Genomic DNA, 22,626 nt, shown 5'->3' on the forward strand with positions numbered 1-22,626 from the left:
CTGACATTTAAAAGGATTTTAGTTGCCAGAGCTGGAAAAGTCCTTTCCAAAGACATCTGAGATAAGAGACATGACTGGAAAATTCCTGAGCCAAAATTATAGTCAACAATACCTTTTAGGGTTGCTCTTGTGTATTTACAGAATATGGAATTATAGAACTTTCCAGAATTAACCCCCCCCCCCCCAAAAAAAACCTATTAAAATGTGGGTGGAGCAGGTGCTTATAGAGCCAAGGCACCAAATACGCAGGGAACCAAGTTCCTGCCCGGCCCCCGCATAATTATAAACCCCCCAGCAATAAAATTCAAAATATTTTTGAAAGCCTTGTGAGCATCTCAAAAAGGATATTGAGGAGATAGAAAAAGTGCAGAGAAGGGCAACGAGGATGACTGAGGGACTGGAGCACCTCCCGCTATGAGAGGCTGCAGCTTTTGGGGACGTTTCTAGTTTGGAGAGGAGACGCAGCTGAGGGAGATAATCAAGTCTATACACTATGCATGGGGTAGAAAATGCTGACAGAGAGAAATTTTTTCTCTCTCTTCGCAGTACTAGGAACCAGGGGCATTCATTGCCGTAATACTGAGACTACCAGTAAGCGCACTTCACCACCAGCTTGGTGTTTGGAATATGCCGCTGCGAGGTGGTGACACACTAACCTGGATAGCTTTCAAAGGGCTTGAGCAGATTTATGGAGGAGAAGTCGACGGTACAACACCCATCCTCCGACCGACAGCTATTCCAGGTCGAGCCAGCCGCAGGAAGGCCATTGCTTTTCACCTCCTGCATGTGAGCCCTAAAGGCACCTGGTGGGCCACTGCGAGTAGCAGAATGCTGGACTACATGGACTCTGGTCTAATCCAGCTGGCTTGTTCTTATGTTCTTAACATCAGCAGCCGAATCACTCAGTAACGAGCAAAACCAGGGATGTCAATCCGTTTTCTCCGGAGCCGCCAGCAGCAGTAAATGGAATCCCGTTATCTCTGCAACCAAACCAAGGAAGGCCATATTCTCTCTGAATTCACCAGGGAGCTGGCAATTTTTCTCCACGCTTCTGTGGTTTGGTCAGACAGCACTGTTCTGATCCAGTTTGGTGCTTTTGTGTGTGATATTTGTTTTTCGGGGGGGGGGGAGGGGTGTCTCCCTGACATTGTCTTGAAGGATAGCTGGCATTCTTCCCCATGGGGAAACCTGGATGGCACATTTTGCTTAGGATTCTGTAAAATTGGTCAATTTTATCCAACCCCCTCCAAACATGAGGGGGGGGGGGGTCTTTAGAGAGAGGGAGGCCTTATAAACCCTGGAATTATGGCACTATTTTTTCTACAAACACCCAGTTCAGACACTTATCTCCCCACACAGGAAACAGTGAAGACTAGGGTGGCTAGGGGCATCATGTTTTGGGCATTTGACCAACCCCTTTCAAATTTGGGGAATCTTTAGTGGAAAGGGGGCTTTGTTCCCTGCAAATTTGGTGCCACTTGCCCCCCCCCCCTCCAAGACACCTGTTTCAGACCCCTAGAAAGATCACCTTTTCCCCATAGGAAACAATGGAACCGTAAATCAAGTAAAAATAAAATTTCAAAAGGAAACAATGGAACCATAAATCCAGCAAAAAATAAAAACTCAACCCCAAACTGGCCTAAAGTTTGGGATAACGAGGGGGTGCCTTCCTGGGCTTACAGAAGGAATCTCATTTTTTCCTATTTTCTCTTCCTTTCTCAGCCACTTCCCGCTCCTTCTCTTTCCCAACCCTTCCAGCTTTCTCTCCATCATCCCACCTGCCAGCCTCTCCTTGGGAAAACGGTTTTGCACTTGCTGGTCCCCCCCCCCCCCCATAGACTCGCCTTTTCCATGTCCTTTTATCTTACCAAGGAACCATTTGCCTGCTCCCTTCTTCAGCTATATTTATTATTTGCTTACTTTATACCCTGCCTTTCTCCACAACTGGGACCCAAAGCAGCTTATATCAGGCATCTTGTCTCCATTTTAGCCTTACAACAGCCCTATGAGGTAGACTAGGCTAAGTATGTCTGGCCCAAATCCACCCAGCAAGCTTCCACGGCAGATGTGATTCAACCAGCTCTCCAAATGCCAGTCGCAACAACACCACAGTGGCTATCACAGAGCAACTGCTGTTGAACGGCAGCAACCAGCCAGGGAGAATCAGAGGAGACACCTGGGAGCAAGTTATCCAGTGGTTGACAGTGGATCTGGTTGACAGTGGATCTGGCCCCAAGTTATCCAGTGGTTGACAGTGGATCAAAGGGCCAAACCCTGAAAAGATCCCCTCCCCTAACAAAAACAAGGCTTGAAGGCTGGCAAAACTGTTGCAGTTGCCTAGCAACTCCCACCACAGCCGCTGAGAGGGCATTTGTTTTTTAAACCTACAGGTGCTGCTTCTAATATTTTGGGAGATTTTAACCCACTCAAACGTTACATTTCCTTCAAGATTTCAGATTTTTCCGCAAACTCGGGGCTATTCTTAAGTTGGAAGAAATGTCTGTTTTTCTTTGTTCGTGGCTGCAATGTCCAGATGTAAGTATCCACTGAAGTTGAACATTAGTATATATTTATAAATCAGCATGTAGACAGAAAATTATTGGGTCAAGAGCCCGTGACGTGAAGCCACAAAGGAAACCCCGATATCAGTTTGCAGGTTTGGGGCATCAGAACACTGTAAACATATAGCAAAATTCCAGTACAGGTCTTCCATCCTCAGTCTTTGGAGGCACAGGTGTAATGTTCCTTCCGGCTACCGCATTGCCCCCCGCCGCCAAAAACAGGCATTAAATGGTGGAAGTCACTAACAAAACTAATATCCATGTGGTTCCTTGCAGGACTCATATAATTAACGGAAGGTATTTGAACATCTCATCTTTCGCGGGAGGGTGGTATGCAAAGCTAATAAATCAAATCAAATGATATCAAAAGCCAAGCAAGCATTGTGCGTGGCGTTTTCGGCATGTACTTTCCCAGGGTGTACGCGTCCGGTAGCTTTCGCTCCAAACATTTTGCCTGCGTCTATGACTGGCATCTTCAGAGGCATGTCACGGTAAGATGCGTTTCTCTCCGTGGCGCTATGTCACCCGTGGCGGCAGGTGAAACGTAAGGAGCAAAAACTGCCAGCCCACGGCCACACAGCCCAGAAAACCCACGACAGCCAGTTGATTTTGGCCACGAAAGCATTTGGCGTTTATTTTCCCTTTCACCTTTGGGAAGGGTGGAGCGGAAGCCTTTCCTGTGATATAACGGAGACCACAATTTAGTGGATTCAATCTAGACCAGGGGTCCCCAAACTACGGCCCGGGGGCCAAATGTGGCCCCCTGAAGGCATTTATCCGGCCCGCCAGGCATAGCAGCGATGGCTCCATTCATGTGCAGTGGGGGCTCGAGGGAGAGGAGGAACCGGCCCCAACGGCTGTTGATTGCAGTTACATGATGGCACCTCCAAATCTCCATGAATTTTCTGACCCAGAGTTGGAAATCCCTGCATGCAACGCCTCTGGGTTCGGGCCTCTTCCTCTCGCTACTCCAGTATGTGTTGTCTCAGGCTTCTGTTCCGCTTCACTTCCCATTGGCATCAGCCAGGCTGGCGAATCGCTCGCTGGCTGCTAGGGAGGAAAGAACCCAGGAAGATGCCTGATCCTGGGTTAGATGGAATGCTTCATTGGGAAAGTTCTGCTTTTTTTTTTACAGGAAGGTATTCTACAGCCTCCCAACAATATTGCTCACCTGTAATGATATACTTTTAGTCACTGTTCTAAAATAGACCATGACAGAAAGGCTGAAAGGTGAAATCAAACATTTTACAATCATTTGTGCATAGGAATTTGTTCATAGTTTTTTTTAGTCCGGCCCTCCAACAGTCTGAGGGACAGTGTACTGGCCCCCTGTTTAAAAAGTCTGGGGACCCCTGATCTAGACTAAAGCAGGGTCCTTGAGGAATCAATGCTTCTCCTCTCCCTTTGACAATACAGCGCTTGCAGCCAGTAGCTACATCTGTAAATCAGTTTAGAGCCACCATTTCCTCTGCACAATACATGCAACTAAAAACAAGATGAACATTGTATTGTCAAAGGCTGACGTCAGGAGAGAATGCTGATAGAACACGGCCATGCAGCCCGGAAACCACACAGCACCCAAGGTGAACATCCTTCCTTCTTTACGCTCAGCACTAACCAACCTATGGAAAAGCAGCAACACATTATCTCATGGCTGTCCCGATGTGGCACGATCCACCTTTTTATTCTGCGGCTGTTCGTGCCCCACTCTGCTTGCCTGGCGGAACCCGAACTCGCCCGGAAAGTTCAGTTGGTCCGTTTGTGTTCGGTCTATAACAGCTGGCGCGCGCACACACGCTTTATTTGGTTCATAAATTAAGCAAACTAGCTTTTAGCACCCGCTTCTTTTCCACCAGGTTAAACTGGTCCCTTAATATACCTTTACAGCACTTAAAACAAATCTGACGTTTCATAAAAACGAGTTAAACACCCTCCTAACCTGGCCTTAAACCCACCCACCCCCACCTAATGATTGGAACAAAAGGTATACAGCCCCTGTGGGTCAGATATCCTGGCAGCTGGCTCATGGTCAACTCAGCCAGCCAGTCATTCCTTGGTCGGTAATGAGTACCTAGCACATATTAGGGGTAAAGAATAGCCGGGGAAAGCAATGGCAAACTACTCCTACAAGAGGCTTGCCTATGAAATCACTGCTTGCAGTGGTACCCCAGGGTCGGACACGACTGAAGGGGAAACTTTTACCTTTTATACAAGCAGGATTTTCCTCTGCTATTCCTTAGCTGCAGAATAATGGAATGGGATTGCCACATCCTAGCAGTAAGGGGAGACTCAAACCCCACGTGTACATGAAACAGGACCAAGTATAGGGGCTTGGAAGGGCAAACTGGGCTAGCTAGAAGATAGCCACTAGCAGTGATCAAGCTCCACATGGACGGCTTTGTTTGCTCAATGCAGGAAGCAGTTTAGATCCGGGGAAGCCCCATTTAGAATCACGTCGCCTGCAGGATCACAGCAGAATATTCCAGCCAGTGAGCGCTGCTCCCTCCCCGAGCCCCTTTGTGACTGGCTTTTTCCCCTTTAATCCGCGCATGACAGCAAAGCTTCTCTAGAGCTGCTGGCGTAATCCCCACTCCGGCACTGCGCCACTCACACCCGAGCCACTGGCTACATTAGCGATGAGGGAGCCGCTGCTGAATGCTGCTGTTCTGGGACAGGCTGCTTAACGGGATTAAGGCAGGGAAGCGGGCTCAAAGCTCACGGGTGGGAAAGCGGATGCTGGAGCAGCAGACCTTGGAGACCTACAGCGGCACAGCGGCCCAACAGAGCGCTTCTGGCCAGGGGAGAGGCTGCTGCGGAGGTTGGCTCAGTCCAGGAGCCCCTTCCGTTTCCACAGCAGAGTTTGTTTTCTGGTTCTCCCTCCAACAAGCTCGGCATTTTCTGAAAGCCGCTTGCAGGACCGAGGGAGACGGACAAGAGATTCTGTCTAGAGACGGAATGATCCTTTTGAGAGGCTCCGCCCGTCGGTGAAGCCGTCTTCTACTGAATCAGAACACTGGAGGTCCCTGGCCCCTCAATGATGCAGCTGGCCTCCACTCGGGCCAGGGCCTTTACGGCTCTGGCACCGCCTGGTGGAACACTCTCCTCCAGCTGTCTAACTCTGTGGGACCTCGTGATTTCACGGGCCTGTAAGACTGAGCTTGTTCCACCGACCTTTGGAGAGACCGTCAGCGAGGGAGCCCCCCCCTGCCCCTCCCTTTCTACCCCATGGGCCCTAATACCATCTGTGTCCCATTATTTCAGCATTAGGAGGTTTCGTAGAAGGGCGCTGGGCTGCATGTTTTAAGATATGACTGTTGTTTTAATTATATGTGTGTTTTTAGCTGATGTTTTATGTCTGCAATAATCGCTCTGAGTTCTCTCGATAGGGCGGTACACTAAATTTAATAAATAATAAATAATAATAATAACACGGGGCTCCGAGGGTGGCAGCATGTACTCAGACCGCCAGCAGCTTGCCAGGGCCTCCGGGCGAGGCCTTTCACATCACCAATGGCCTCTCAACAGGAAACACCAGGGACTGACCTGGGATTTCCTGCATGCAAAGCAGAGGTTCTTCCACTGAGCTATGTCCCCTCAAATGCCTTATACCAGAGGTGTCCAACTCTGGTACTTTAGATGTTCATGGACTACAATTCCCATCAGCCCCTGCTTGGCATGGCCAATTGAACTTCTGAGGTGACAGAGTTGGACACACCCCTGCCTTATACTGAACCAGGCCCTCAGTTTGTCAAGACCAGCACTGTCTTCTACTCGGACAGGCAGTGGTTGTCCAGAGCCTCAAGCAGAGGCCTTTCACATCACCCACTGCCTGGTCCTTTTTAACTGGACATGCCGGGGATTGAATGTTCTGCAAGCCGAGCAGATGCTTTGCCACTGAGCCAAGGCCCTTCCCGTCCCTGCCTTCTCTCTCACCCCTCCCAAACCGGCCTTTTCAGAGGCAGACAACAGGTCAGTTCTTCAAAGGGTGAAACCACAAAAAAGAACTCAAAACGCAGAACTACGAGAGAGAACACAGGCCAAAAAGCTAGACTTCAACCCCAGTCAATTCAGCCCAGCTTTCCATGAGGAGCTGCAAGCCATTCATTTAATAGACACCATAAAAGTTTGTCCAAATAAATGAACGGTTTCAGAAGGCGGGTCTCTTTTCTTCTGCTTGTCAAAAGCTAGACTGAACTGACTGTCTTTGCGTGGAAGTCTAGCTTCTTCTAGAACAGGGGGCATTCATTGAAAATGCTGGGGGGAAGAATTAGGACTAATCAAAGGAAACACTTCTTCAATGCTAACGCGTGATTGGCAGGCTTGGAATATGCTGCCACAGGAGGTGGTGATGGCCACTAACCTGGATAGCTTTAAAAAGGGCTTGGACAGATTTATGGAGGAGAAGTCAATCTATGGCTACCAATCTTGATCCTCCTTGATCTCAGATTGCAAATGCCTTAGCAGACCAGGTGCTCAGGGGAGCAGCAGCAGCTAAGAAGAAGGCCATTGCTTTCACATCCTGCATGTGAGCTCCCAAAGGCACCTTTGGTGGGCCACCAGTGTAGCAGCAGAATGCTGGACTAGATGGACTCTGGTCTGATCCAGCAGGCTAGTTCTTATGTTCTATGTTCTTAAGCCATTCATTTAATAGACACCATAAAAGTTTGTCCAAATAAATGAACGGTTTCAGAAGGCGGGTCTCTTTTCTTCTGCTTGTCAAAAGCTAGACTGAACTGATTGTCTTTGCGTGGAAGTCTAGCTTCTTTTTGGCCACTATTCTCGCTTGTTCTAGGGTTTTTCTGCTTCTTGTGACTATATAACATACATGCTGCTTTTGCATTCGTTGTGAGTTCTGGTTTTGGGTCATTGCTCCAGGGCTGTTACGGGCTAAGTGGAACGCGAACACGCCTAAATCCTTCCCCAGAAAGAACAGTCGAGGCCTGTGTTGGCAGGTGGAAGAGTTTTACTGTATCAGTGCATTAGGCTTGATGTTGCTCTTTGGCACTGAAGGCCGCGTAATAAACTGAGGAGGCCAAAACAAAGCCGCCAGCACCTCGGTGGAGACCCACGGTCCGCTCCAGGCGCCCTAGAAGAGTGAAAAGGGAGACAAGGAAGGTGACGGGGTGAGACAAGAAGGAAGGCAGCCAGAAAGAAGACAGTTGAATCTACTGGTGATCTACTAAGCTCTGATCCAGCTATCTGGGAAGGATGACACAGCAGCTCTGGCAAAGATGGCTGTCTGGGGAGACTCATGAGCCAGAAGGGCAGGTTGTGCCCACAGAGTCCAGGGATTTGCATTCAGGGTCAAATCAGTTAATCATTTACACCGGGGGTGGAGATGGTCACAGGGCAGGGACGAAGATGACGGCACCCTGTCATCCAGCAGCCATCCCTCAGGATTTGCCTGTCTTCTGCTGATCCAGGGAAAGAAGAAGAGTTTGGATTTATATCCCCCCTCCCTTTCTCTCCTGTAGGAGACTCTAAGGGGCTTACAATCTCCTTGCCCTTCCCTCCTCACAACAAACACCCTGTGAGGTGGGTGGGGCTGAGAGATCCAAGAGCTTTCGTGGACTAGCCCAAGGTCACCCAGCTGGCATGTGTGGGAGTGCACAGGCTAATCTGAATTCCCCAGATAAGCCTCCACAGCTCCAGCGGCAGAGCAGAGAATCAAACCCGGTTTCTCCAGATTAGAATGCACCTGCTCTCAACCACTGTGCCACTGCAAAGGTAGGCAGTCATTTATCAGAGCTTGTGGAAATTCTCACTCAAAATGCACTCAAAGCCCATGTCAGTCTACAGTAGAAAGCCGGATTTGAGTCCAGCAGCATCTTGGATATCATTCATCCATTTCCTTGGATATCAACAAGATTCCCACGGCAGAAACGTCAAGACTCAAGATGTCTGATAAAGGGAACTGTGATACTTGAAAGCTTATAACCCAAGAATCTGGGCAGGTCCCTAGAGCGTCACTGGACTTGAACCCAGCTCAACGGGCACAGGTGCCCCTGCAGGTGTGCCGACACCCCTGCCATAATATGGAAGAGCCAGGCCCAAAATACAGGCAGGAGAGGAGGTATTTTAGTGACACTCAACAGCAAGATTGTGCCTGAGTCTAGATTTGGCTCAACTACATGGATACCTCTTTCTCCAACTCCTTTAGTAGGTAAATTTTTCCTACTTCTAGCCTTTACAGGGCGAGGAAGAGAGGCTTTGTAAAGAATATGGTGGGGAGCTCTGGACTCCTCTGATGTGGGAGAGAGGAACTGACCAAAAATACTCCCTACATCAGCGGAAATGGCCTGCAGGTTCCAATCGATTGAATACAACATCAAGTTGAGCATCCTCCTCTATGCTTTATTTTCATTGGGTGATGCTTCCCTGAAGCCAGGTAGCATCTGGGTGTGGTGGGTTTTCTGAGCTGTGCAGCTGTGGTCCTGTAGATTCTTCCTGACCGCTTCGGCCAGCATTCCTGTGGCTGAAGTGGCATCTTCAGAGGTGTATCACAGAAATAAGTGTGCTACACACTGTGTCCAGTGTTACACATAGTGTGTAACAGACTTCCCTCTGTGATACACCTCTGAAGATGCCAGCCATGGATGCAGGCGAAAAGTTAGGAACAAAATCCACCAGACCACGGCCACACAGCCCAGAAAACCAGGCACAACCAGTTGAATCCGGCCGTGAAAGCCTTTGGCAACACCAGGTAGCATTGATTGCAGATCCAGCCCTAAAAGTGAATTACAGTGAACTGTAAACTCTAAGCTGAATCAAAGGGACACACGTTCCTTGGCCTTCAATCCTTCCCTGCTCTCCAGCTTGTCTCCCATCACTTGCAGGCACAGGTGTGTGTAAAGTGCCATCAAGCTGCAGCTAATATCTGGCCAACCTTGCAAGGGGCCTTCAAGGCAAGTGAGAACCAAAGGGGGTTTGTCATTGCTTTCTTCAGCAAGGCCTTCCCTGATGGTCTCCCTTCCAAGTATCAGTGCTGCTCAACTTCCGAGATCTGATGACACTGGGCTGTCCCACGCTTCAGGCAACTTCTCCCTAGAACTAGACACGCTCCGCCAAAATACTAGCTTCCATTTCACGGAAATACTAGGTATTACGTGGAGGACATCTTAATTGGGGGCAGACAATTGTTAATTGAGGTTTCCCGTTCTGCTGAGGTCAAGAACTCAGCCCAACATAGCTGGACCTCCGGAGGTCTGTCAAGATACACTCTTGTCACCTTGAGAGAACTCCATCACTCTAAATGGTGCACAAAAGTTATAACAAAGATTGGGGAATTGGGCTATGTGATAGTAATTCTCTCGAACATGCTGGTCCTCATTGAGAGACATTTGCCTCTGTCAAAGAGCTGCCAACTTAGGCAACAATGGATTATCATCAACTGCAGAGCTTGGCCAACAAATCCTTGCTCGCTCGCCAATGAACTTGGGCAATTCCATTGCGTGCAGGGAAACCCCAGCTCATTATAATATTGCAGAAATGCTTACCAACCCTATATACAGGAGAGCCTACATGCTGGCTAGATTTAACATTAAGGTTATCCTCATCGCCTTCCATATGAGTGAAGCACTCCCATGGTCTCCACCTTAACGACATGATGCAGCCAAGCCCCTTCTGCAGTCCAGGTGGAAGCTTGGATTCCAGCCTGCATTATGACATTCACTCTCCACTGCTCACTTTACCAGAATCAGATCCAGCTTATTATTACAAATCATTGACTCTATGAAAACCCTGACAGAGCTTGATAAAGTAAATATGCTCTTAAACTGCAATGACCTTGACTGTTGCCTCGCAGTGGCAAAGTTTCTGGCTGAGGTTTGCGAACTGAACTTATGATCCAGTGTGAAGTTTTAGCTAGTAATTTTAACTGTATTTATATTGTATGTTCTGTAGGCCAATAAAGGCTTATTGAAATTGAGATCCACTCTTGTCACGGGATAGGAGCAGGAACCGGCCAGAATAGAAACCTCGAGCTATTTAGATCTGGCTGAACACGAAGGGCGAGTTTGACAGGGTCGGCTGAGTCCTCCTCCACCCACAGCCACACGGCCCCCTCCCTTTACTCACCCGGTGGTCAACGTTGACTGTGAACAGGGGTTTGATCTCAGAGAAGTCCTCGTTGTTGCGCTGGGCCTGGGGGTGGGGAAGAATGGGTGACAGAGACACGGAGTTAAATGGACCTCCTCGTGGCATGGGGCTTTCTGTGCACATCTGGCCCCATCATGAGTCCCTGACATTGAATGCTCAGCAGGAAGAAACCAAGTGAACTTCCAGCAACTGCGAATAAGCAACAGCAACGTCATCTTCATTGGGACGGAGCCCTCAAAAATTCTGTGACAGCGGATGAGGCAGAGCATAATTTTTTTAACATGAGGCTAGAGTCAAGCTCACACCGGATCTGCGCCATCCATGAACTTTATTTTTAGCCCGCCTCTCTCGCTGAAGATATTTTCATTTTTTTTAAAAAATATTTTTATTGATATTTCGGAATTATTACAGATTTAGAATGTGTACTTTATATACATCCTCCATATCTTTTCCCCTTTTCCCTCCCTCCTCCCTTCTTCTTCTCTTCTTTTAGATGCAGCATAGCAGGTCCATTCCTTTCAATCTTCTTGTCCATTTTTCTTCTGTAATTCCAATTTCGCTTAGCCAGTCTTTGAATTCCATCCAAATCTCCTTCATGTCCTTTTGTTTTTCTTGCCATATTTGATTTCTTGACATTGTACCTAAAATTTCTAATTGTATTTGCTCCCATATATATTCCAACCATTTCTGCATTGTCCAGATTTTTTGTCCTTCCACCCCAATGCTATTACTGCATGGGTACTTCCTGATCATGAATTTGAAAAGTTTTTTTTTCTTTGTTCTACTGTAATATGATCCACTATACCTATAAATAGTACATCTATATTTATCTTTATTTTTACCTTTACATATTTTTTTCTATGTATTTTATCACACTTTTCCCACATATTTTTTGCACTTCTGTACATTCTAGCCACATATGGGTATATATTGCATTTTATCTCCACAATGCCAACATTTCGACTGAGTCCACTTATCATATATGCCAACTGTTTCCGGGTGTGTTCTATACCATTTTAATATTAATTTCTTCTCTAGTTCTGGCATATTTATCTATTTTATTTTTATTTATATTGTCTATAGTCCTTTTAATAAGCTCTATGTCTTTTCACTCCATCTTGTTGCCATTTTTTCCATTATGATTCTTATCATAAATCCTTGATCTTCTATCATGTTTTTTGTATAAACACCTAAGATTTGTCCTCCTTTCTTTTCCTCATATATTTTTGATACAACTTTTCATTATACACTCTTCCTCCCTCCTGGAGGCTTTTGTCTTTTCCCAGATTCCTCTTAATAGTAACCAGTTTTCTTTAATTTTCTCTCTAAAAAATTTGGAAACGGTATTAATTCTCCTCTTTCATTGTACAGTTGTGCTACCTTGTATATTCCCTTTGTCTATGTAGAGATCTTATTGCTTGTGTTCCTTCCCTGTCCAACCATGCTCGCAAGTGGTGTCGCATCCAGTAACCCTGGCATCCATTTTCCCTTCCATTTCTCCCAGATTTCCATTGATACCCTTTCTAGGGCCTTTTAATTTTGTCTTTCTATTTTTGAACAACTTGAATATATTCCAAAGTTACCCGTGTTCAAATTCTATTTCATTTTCAACTTCATCCATCTGTCTCTTTTATCTATTTGAATTCCCATCAAACTTTATTTTGAAATGCCTCATAGTATTCCCTCCTTCTGTAATTCTTTTGGGAGCCCCAGCCCATTAGTTTTGTAGGACATATAAACTATTTTATTCATCACTCTTGGTTTCTTTGATTAAATGCCCATAATTTAATTTTCTTTGTCCCATTCTTCAAATTGTTTCTTCTTAATCTCTAACGGCAAAGTACGGGGCCATTAGATAGAAGAGTTTTGGCATTATACACATTTTAATGCTACTATTCTCTTAGAAATAGATAGGTTCTTCTCTACCACTCCTTTAATTGCTTCGCTATTTTTTTTTCCATATTATCAGAATTATATTTAAACATCTGTTCCTTCTTGTTTGTTAATGTTATACCTAAATATTTAATCTTCTTCTTCACCATTTCCTTCCCTAGTAGTTTTTTTCTATATTTATTCCCAGGATTTCAGTTTTCTCCATATTAACCACCAAACCAGAATGCTTTTGAAAGTCTTCTAATATTATTTTTAATTCTTTTAAAGTTTCTACAGGATTAGTTGTTATTAGTAATAAATCATCTGCAAATAAATTTATTCTTATTTCTTCTTTATTGATTTTATAACCTTTGATCCTACCGTTATTTCTAATTCTATCCGCTAGATATTCCATTGCTACTACGAATAATGATGGAGATAGCGGACATCCTTGTTTCACACCTCTTTCTATCCTAATTTCTTCCGACCATCCATTGTTTATCATAATCTTTGCTTTATTGTTTTTGTATAATTCTTTTAATATCGTTATTAAGCGCTGAAGATATTTTCAGGTGGGCAGCCACGCTGGTCTGCAGGGAAAGAGCAGGATTCAAGCCCAGGAGCACCTGAAAGGCCAACAAGGTGTCCCAGGGTTATCCTGGAAATCTCATTCGTCTTTAAGGAGGTGCTGGGCTTGAAGCTTACTCAATGAGTCCGCCCTGGAAGAAATCCCTTGATTTCAGGTACGAGCAAACAGGAGAGGGAACAGCTGTCAGGCCCCGCCATCGCGGGCCTGCCAAAACGCACGTAACATGCCTGGGCATGTCTGGCTGCAGCTGGACTCATATCATCCTTGCCCAAGGCCAGAGGCCTCTGTCTTTTGTTTCTGCTATAACGTAGTGAATAGAGCAGGGGTGGCGAACCTATGGCACGGGTGCCAGAGGTGGCACTCAGAGCCCTCTCTGTGGGCACACGCAAACAGAGTCCCCCCCCCCCCCGCCACACACACACATCTAGGCTGGCCTGGGCCACTGGGCTCGATTATTAGCATTAAACCTGAGACCTAGTTTTGGGGAAGCAGTGTAGATAACCCTGTAAAGCACTGTTAAACCCCACTGATTTTCATGCGAAGAGCTAAAGTGCGATCCTTTACCTGGGAGTAAGCTCAGTTGCTGGCAGTGGGGCTTGCTTCTGAGTAAACCCTCCTAGGGTCGTGTTTCACCCGTTGGAAGAGTTGCACGGTTGCTTCAAAGCAAAGCCACCGACTACCACCAAGCTTACTCCCGAGTAACGCACGCCTCAGAGCCAACTGTTTTTTCTAAACTTAAACCTCAGTGTTCAGGTTCAATTGCCGGCACTCTGCGATAAATAAATGGGTTTTGGGTTGCAATTTGGGCACTCGGTCTCAAAAAGGTTTGCCATCACTGGAATAGAGCTTCCCAGCTCTCCCTATCTGTCTTTCTCTGGGAGTAGCCAGGCCATTCCCAAAACAATGTAACTACTGCAACTGTCTTCAACTGTCCTTTCACATGCTGATATTGGGGGAATGCAAAGGTGGGGGCAATCCCACTCCAACCATACTGTAATCTCAAGGTTTATACTGGGGGCCAGGGAGCTGGGACCTCAGTCTCAGCTACCTGGCCATAGGGTACTGACACAGTGCTAATAAAGCTCTTGAAGGCATTCTTGAGTCTTGTTATTGACTGGGGTACTAGACCCTTACAACAGCACTCTGCAGTCTGTTCACAGGCCCCTCATTTTACGTCAGACGTGTTTCTTTTTTAAAAAAATACACTAATGAGGGCTAGAATGGGGTTCAAAAAAGAAGTGGGCCATGCAATCAAGCCAAACCGTATCAGCTAGAAAGTTCCTTTCTAACACACCTACAGAATCTCAGCCATCAGCTTTCCCTCAAAGCTGTGCTGAAATCCTCAACAGCAGCTATTTCTACTTATTTATTGACATTTTAATTTTTTTTATTTTATTAGATTTGATATCTCACCCTTTCCTGGCTCAGAGCAGCTAACAATATTCAAAAAACATCACATTCGCTATATATCACAATAAAATCTTCTATAAAACAATAGTTTCACGACTAAAGCTCCATAATGACCATCTAAAATTTCTACATGTTCTTACAGCACCAATATTTACAATATTTAATTTATATTGCCAATTAAAATTAAGTTGAGCTTATGATCCAAAATTCCCTCTTCCCCCTCCCTGTATCACTTTAGACCACGTCAGGGGGAAGGGAGGGTAGGGGACGGGTGGGTAGGTGGGGAAGCCAGCTAGTTGGGAGAGTTGTTGCTGCCTCCACCATAGGCCCGGTGTAACATCTCTGTTTTAACTTGGTCTCAGCTGAGAGAGTTCTACCCGGCCGGGGCAAGAGTCTTTCGCACTTGGACTTAAGGCGGATAACACAGAGTGAGCGAACGTAATCAACAAAATGGGACATTTCTCCAATGCATGCCCCAAGAACCCAACTGGCTAAAGCCCCAGGACAAACCATGTTCTCCTTCCACCCACCAGGGGGCAATCTCACCTTGCGCAAGATGCTGTAAGACTCCTCGTCGAAGAATTTCACCTCGTAGGTGCCCGAGCGGGCCAGTTTGTGCTCCATGCTCCAAGAGACCTGCCCGAAAAAGGGTCATTGGGTCAGGACTCAGAGCGATCAGACTCTCCCCTTGACCTAGCCAGGGACACGTGCATGTCACGTGGTACGTGCAGATGTACCACCCGCTTCAGTGGCCAGGGCAACGGCACGCCAGACGAGCCAATGGTTCGGGGTGGCAAGATTGCTTTAGCATGGAGTACACTATGGAAAAAGCCACGGGATCAGACCCACCATAAATCCAGAGCCATGCGTTTGCACAGGGGGGTGAAGGCTCCCTCCCTGCCTCCCAATCAGGCAACAAAATGCCTGCTAGTCTGTTCCAACATTGCCAGCCTTAAAGATGCACCCGAGGGTACAGGTGAGCTGCTTGCTTCAATGGGAGTTAATTGGGATAATGTTTTGCATCATTGCATTGCTATCATTGCTGATTATAAGCTGTAGTTAGTGGAGAGAAAACATTCAATTGTGGAGCAACAGTGGCGCAGTGGTTAAGAGCAGGTGCACTCTAATCTGGAGGAACCGGGTCTGAGTCCCCGCTCTGCCTCTTGAGCTGTGGAGGCTTATCTGGGGAATTCAGATTAACCTGTGCACTCCAAAACACACCAGCTGGGTAGCCTTGGGCTAGTCACAGTTCTTCGGAGCTCTCTCAGCCCCGACCACCTCACAGGGGTTTATTGTGAGGATTGGGGAAAGGGAAAGCCCCTTTGTAAGCCCCTTTGAGTCTCCTTGTAGGAGAGAAAGGGGGGATATAAATCCAAACTCTTCTTCTTCTCATATCCTTGTTCTGGCATAGGGAGTACCAGCACAGCGTCCATAAGCAACCAGAGTTGCCACCAAGTGCCTTTAGAAACTTGGCGGAGCTTGGTGGGCGAGAGAAGGGACTGGAGGGTGCCATGGTGCCCACCTGATCTGAAGCTACCATTACACGCCTATGGTGATCCAGGATTTAACATCATATCCAAAACTCTCCCACTCTATCAGGGTCCGGTTACATCCCTCTCCTAAGAGGAGAAAACGCTGCATATCCTTACCTGATAGCGGCCGACATCTTGACCCCGAGTGACAGGAAACTGCTTGCCGTTAACATCGGCGTAGAGGGCAACATTCTAGAGAGGGAGAGAAACAGATCGACACTGACACGAGCTTGCGGGTCGTCTTCTCTCAAGGGAGACAGAACAGAATCCCTATTTCGTCACAGTTTGCAAGCTGAGCAAGCAAAGACGGCCACAGTTCGCTTTTTTGATGGGAGACCGCCAAGGAAAACGACGGTTGCTATCCAGAGAAAAGCAAGGGCAAGCCCCCTCTGCCCGTCACTTGGCTTGGTTCCGAAGTCACCTCGAATTGATTGAAATTTGATGGCACACAATAATTATGAATCAACAATGAGGACAGGTGCACCCTCCTTCAGTTTCAAATACCAGAACAGCCCTTGGGTTATAAGGCAGACTCGACATTTGGCAGAAATAGCAAAAGAGCTTGTTTCAAGGCCTGATGCTATTGCATGTGAGCTCCCAAAAGCATCTGGTGGGCCACTGCGAGTAGCAGAGTGCTGGACTAGATGGACTCTGGTCTGATCCAGCAGGCTTGTTCTTATGAGGGTTCACACAGCTCAGACCCCAGTGGGATTTCTGCCCTTCCCAAATGCACGTGTACCACCCGCTTCAGTGACTGGAGTGACAGAACACCAGGCCAGCCAATGGTTCGGGGAGGTCAGATGCTATGGCATGGGGTACACTATGAGAGGTCCACGGAGCAGGACCTGCCATAAATCCAAGTCATGCAGCTGTTGAAAAACAAGGATTCCCCCTATTATCCCATTGGCACAAAAACTGGCACCCTCCCTCCCAATTTCCAGCCCCATTTCAACCTGACCAAGTTAGAACTCACCTGAGCTCCGTTTTTACAGGTGAGAGAAATCTCAACGACAAAGACAGTCTCGGAAGATATAACAGCATCTGAGGTAGTGTAGTAGGATGGGGAGATGGTTGGCTCTGTGCAGGTTTCGGCTGATGGACAAAAGAAATCGGCTTATGATTAAGACCAGGGGTAGGGAACCTGCGGCTTGAGAGCCGCATGAGGCTCTTCTGCCCTTGCACTGAGGCTCCACGAGCCGAGCCGCTGGTCCCATCCTTGCCTGCCCTGCAGGTAGCAGGGCGGGCGCACCAGCTGCCCGCGGCTGGCTGGGCCGCGCCGCGGGCTTCCCCTCTCGCCTGCCCCGTTGGAGCGGGGTGGGTGTTCCCGGCGGCCGGCAAGGCCGAGCCATTGGCCCCATCCTTGCCCGCCCTGCAGGCAGCAGGGTGGACGCATCCATGCGCTTCTCAGAATGAGCGAGTAAAAGGTTAAAAAAACCCAATATATACAGTGTTATCTTTATTTTAAATGTCAAAAATTATTTGCGGCTCCAAGTGTTTTCTTTTCCCGTGGAAAACGGGTCCAAATGGCTCTTTGAGTGTTAAAGGTTCCCTACCCCTGATTAAGACTTTCAGAGCCAAATGAAGAAGACCTCGGCTTCTCAACACAGATCTATGGAAGCGTCAGAATTTATCTCAAGGCATCTCGGGAATCCACTGCTCACCTGCTGACAAGATGTATCATCATCATCATCATCAATTTTATTGAAAGCCATAGGCTATTACAGTATTACAATATTGTTACATTACAACTTCTGAGCCAACTTGTTATTCCAACAGGTAAGGAAAAAAAGAAAAAAAATTCACTAAAAATCCATCATTGAACACTAAATCTTTCCCTTTCCCCCCTACAATATGTCTGAATTGTATTCCCACCTAACTTAAACCAGTTTAGGTTTGATCATTTGCTTTATTACATTGTTGGAGCGAATCTTTGTAGCTGCCAAGGCGAATAGGCCAACCCTATAGGATATATAGGGATCCAAATCCGCAAGGAGAAGGTATAATTTGTCTGAGTCATAATATACCTGGGACAGGGATATAAAACTATTCAAAAACTTAGCCCTAGGCTCTGCGTACAGGGGGCAGTTCAGAACATAATGAGGTAAATCCTCTACTTCCTGTTTGCAGATACAAATTCGTTGTTCAGCCTGGTATTTTGGCATATCTGCCTTCTAAATAATTTGTTGGCATTGTTTGAAATCGCAATGCTGTCATAGCGTTCCTTATCTTAAACTGAGTAATGCCAGCAAGATAGGGGGCTCTGTGATGATCCTTTTTAAGGTGACTATACCAGGGAGCAAACTTGGAATGTAAAATAATAGACAAGATGTATCAGGATGATGGCATCTAAGCCACAAGGAAAACACAAATAACCCATCCCACCATTAAGAACAAACCCAAATTTAATGATCAGTAGAATCCAAAATTCAGAGCACAAACCTCTTAAGGGCTGAGTCTATCTATACATTAAATATTTTAACCATGCGTTCTGGGAGATCCATTTGGCTCTCCTCCCATTTTAAGAATGATGGAATCGGCTCTTTATCAAACATTTGTGCAACTGGAATCCCAATCAGCATTAGGTTTAGGTGTTGCTAGGTGGAGAATGTTTTATATTATGATTAATTTATTATGTCTTATATTTTGTTTTTTTTATGTAACTTTTATTTTTAAAATGTATTGATCACTTAGATTTAAGAGAATGCCCACCACCGGAGGGCTCTGGGCGGTGTACAGCGCACTTTAAAACAATATAAATGAAACAACCTACAATACAAATATGGACTAAAACCAACGTTCCAATATACACATACATTTTTTAAAAAATCAGATGGTTGGATGGCATCTCGTTACATACTGTGAGGATTGGCTAGATGGTAGCACACAGAGTAGGGGATGGCATGATGTCCACGGCTACCCCTCTCCACCAAAGTCTGGTGAAACAATATCGTTCTGAAGGCCCTGCAGAACTGCAAGGTCCCGCGGGGCCCGGATGGATGATGGTAAGGAGTTTCACCAAACGGGGACCAGTGCACTAAAGACCCTAGCCTGGATAAAGGCCAGCCGGATTGCAGAGGTGTCCAGGACCACCAATAAGTTGGCCTCGGCGGAACGCAGGGGCCGAGTGGGGATGTAAGAGGACAGACAGTCCCTAAGGTATGCAGAAGAAATCTAATGGCTGCTAGCCACAGTTACTATAGTGAACCTCCACATTCAGAGGCACTAAACCTCTGAAACTCAGTGCTAGAAAGGAGCAGAGATAACTCCTGCCCATTTGTTGGCTCTCTAGGGCAACTGGCTGGCTTTTGTGTGGAAAAGAATGCTGAACTAGATGGCCTACTGGTGGGGTTCCTGCCTTTGAGTTGGGAAATTCCTGCAGATTTGGGGCGGGTGGGGGTGGAGCTTAAAGAGGGCAGGGATTGGGGAAGGCCAGGGTCATACAGTCCACTCTCCAAAGCAGCCACGTTGTAAACTGGAGTGCTGCGCTCAAAAGCTCTGCCCACAACCTACGTTTGATCCCAACCAAAGTCAGGTTCAGGAAGCTGACTCAAGGTTGGCTCAGCTTTCCAGGGTTGATCAGATGAGCACCCAGCTTGCTGGGGGTAAAGTGTAGACGGCTGGGGAAGAAAATGGCTAACCCCTCCATAACTATCGTCTCCCCAATCAGCATCGTGATGTGAGGTCACCCCATGGGTCAGTAATTACCTAGTGCTTGCACAGGGGAATACCTTTATTTATCAAAATTTACCCCCTGCCTCATTCAGGGGTCTGCAACCTGCGGCCCTCCAGATGTTCATGGACTACAAATCCCATCAGCCCCTGCCAGCATGGCCACCACAGGTTGCAGACCCCTGCAAAACGGCTTGCACAGATTAAAAACTACAGAAAGCCACAATAAAACCTCATAAGTAAAATATAACAATTAAAATGAGAAAAATGACATTAAAATCACTGCACTCGACCATTCCCTGAACAGCAACTGTCAGTTCTCATGAATAGATATTTTAATTGTTTGCTGATTACTTTGATTCAGTTTAACTGTTTACATTAACTACGTTCGCGTTTATTCAAGTAGCTGTAAGCCACCCTGAGCCTAGCTTTAGGCTGGGGTCGGGCGGGATAGCGTCTGTCGTTGCCTAGAGGAATGAGAGGATTAAGTCGTTTTTCCCGCTCAACAGCATATAAAGGCATGAAAACTTTGTTCAAGGGGCAGGACTCTTTCCCTCTCCAGGCTGGCAGGAACCCTAGGAACTCTGGGAGATCTCCGTTCCCTATCTGGAGGTTGGCAACCCCCTCCCTCGCATGCCACCCCTCCCCTCCCTCTGGTAAGGTGTGTGGGCCATGTCCAGATGCCGGGCCCCCTCCCCTCCCTCGCATGCTACCCCTCACTCCCTCCCCTTCCATGCCACCTCTCCCCTCCCTCCCCTCCCTTTGATAGGGTGGGTGGGCCATGTCCAGATGCCGGGCCCCCTCCCCTCCCTCGCATGCCACCCCTCCCTTCCCTCTGGTAAGGTGGGTGGGCCATGTCCAGATGCTGGGCCCCCTCCCCTCCCTCGCATGCTACCCCTCACTCCCTCCCCTTCCATGCCACCTCTCCCCTCCCTTTGATAGGGTGGGTGGGCCATGTCCAGATGCCGGGCCCCCTCCCCTCCCTCGCATGCCACCCCTCCCCTCCCTCTGGTAAGGTGGGTGGGCCATGTCCAGATGCTGGGCCCCCTCCCCTCCCTCGCATGCTACCCCTCACTCCCTCCCCTTCCATGCCACCTCTCCCCTCCCTCTGATAGGGTGGGTGGGCCATGTCGATGCTAGGCCCCCTCCCCTCCCTCGCATGCTACCCCTCACTCACTCCCCTTCCATGCCACCTCTCCCCTCCCTCCCCTCCCTCTGATAGGGTGGGTGGGCCACGTCCAGATGCCGGGCCCCCTCCTTCCGTCTTCCTTGCATGCCACCTTCTGCACACACAGAATAACGCACTTTCAATCCACTGTCGGTGCACTGTAAATCGGGGGGGGGGGGAGGGGTGTCTTCGCCTTTTCAGCTTCCCCACAGCCCTTTTAAGGCCACAGGGGAAATACGAGCCTTGAGAAAGGGGCCGCAATTCCGGGTTATCTCCAGTCCCTGCCTGGAGGTTGGCAACTTTGAGCACTAGCCCGACCCAGCCTTGAAAAAAGGGGGCGTTTAACCCTTTCCTAATTCCAGGTCGTCCTGCAGAGGAGGAGGAGGAAGGAAGGAGGCTCGCCACGTACCTCGCGCCCCACTCAGCACGAGCAGCACGGACAGCAGCCCCGCCGAGCCCCAGCCGGCCCCCGCCATCGCCAGCCCGGAGAAGAGAAAAGGCCTGCCGTGGCACAGCCCGCCAGGCGGAGCATGCCGGGAAGGCTCCCAGAAGGCCCTCAGCCAATCGGCGTCTTCTCTTCGTCACGTGATACGGGATGGGACACGTCGCTTTCTCACAGGGAGCAGAACAGCGCATGCTCAGCTCGGGTTCGTCCCTCGTTGGGGCAGTGGCGCATGCGCACCTCGGTTCTGTCCCTAACTGCTATGGCGGACAGTGGCGCATGCGCAGCACGGCTTCCGCCCCATCTAGGATAGGGACAGTTTGCCAACGGCAGGAAAGTCTTTGATGACTCTGTCGCCTCCTGAACGCGACTGGTAGAAAGAGGCGCAGCCTTTATATTTTTATTGGTGGAAGTTCGTTGGGTGGCTTTGGGTCCATTCCACGCTCACTCTGGCCTACTTCGCAGGGTTGTTGTGAGGATAACCCAAAGTAGGGGCGTAGAGGAAGTCGACAACTCCAGTAATACATATTTGGTTTACATTTATATTGAGGTACAATCTCTGCGTGGGCCCGCGTACATACATTCTGTCTCATTATAGTCATTAAAAGAAATAACGGGATCAAAAGTTCTCTCCAGACAAAAGAAGTCTCTCTGTTCCCTCGAATAAATGCTAAAATGGCCACCAGGGAAAACATGCATGAGACTGGACCCAATAAGCGGTCCTTTTCCAGTTTGAGCATGCGCATTGATCGGAGTCGCCGCACTTGTCCTTTTTTTAATAGACCCGTTTTTTCCCCCTTGAGGACTGAAAGCATCGCGAGATTTGGAGCCACGAATGCTTTCACTTCGTTTTGTAAGCGAGAGTTGGGAGCTAAAAAACGCGCCCCCGCCCCCCCAACAAGAAATTCCGCTAACCGACCACACGGCCCAACCAATTAAAACGCTTGTCGTCATAGCAACCGTCGACGGTGGGTTTTTTATTGGAGGTTTCGCCACGTAGCATTTCTGATTCGCGAAATGCGGTGAAAAGGGCGGGAATAAGAGAACAAGATTCCGGAGTGGTAAGGATGAGTTTGGGAGGGGTAGGTAGACAATGATTGGTCAAGGTAGGGAGTACGGCGGACGGGATTGGCCCGAGCCTGGGTTTGTAGGCGGGTCTCATGGAGGGGAGGCTTTCCCTCTTGGAGTGGAATAAGCCCCATTGCTATGGCAACCGCTCCCTGGGGCGGCTTTGGGCTGCGGGCGACCAGTTGCTGATACCTGGCAGTGGTGGCGAACCTATGGCA

The 22,626-nt window shown here is 47.9% G+C and overlaps 1 protein-coding gene and 1 non-coding gene across 2 annotated transcripts; both read right to left on the minus strand.

Moving 5' to 3' along the window:
- Positions 1 to 7,506: 7,506 nt before the first annotated feature.
- Positions 7,507 to 21,466, minus strand: SSR4 (signal sequence receptor subunit 4). Its single transcript, XM_048491511.1, is given in 7 exon segments — positions 7,507 to 7,600; positions 7,603 to 7,647; positions 10,638 to 10,703; positions 15,076 to 15,165; positions 16,179 to 16,253; positions 17,035 to 17,153; positions 21,308 to 21,466. Coding segments are annotated over 7 exon segments (522 nt in total). The 5' UTR covers positions 21,375 to 21,466; the 3' UTR covers positions 7,507 to 7,540.
- On the minus strand, positions 16,793 to 16,928 carry LOC125430352. Its single transcript, XR_007244139.1, has one exon. It is a non-coding gene; the product is annotated as a small nucleolar RNA SNORA42/SNORA80 family (small nucleolar RNA).
- Positions 21,467 to 22,626: the final 1,160 nt, after the last annotated feature.

The sequence above is a fragment of the Sphaerodactylus townsendi genome, linkage group LG03, assembly GCF_021028975.2.
Source record: "Sphaerodactylus townsendi isolate TG3544 linkage group LG03, MPM_Stown_v2.3, whole genome shotgun sequence".
Classification (NCBI taxonomy): domain Eukaryota; kingdom Metazoa; phylum Chordata; class Lepidosauria; order Squamata; family Sphaerodactylidae; genus Sphaerodactylus; species Sphaerodactylus townsendi.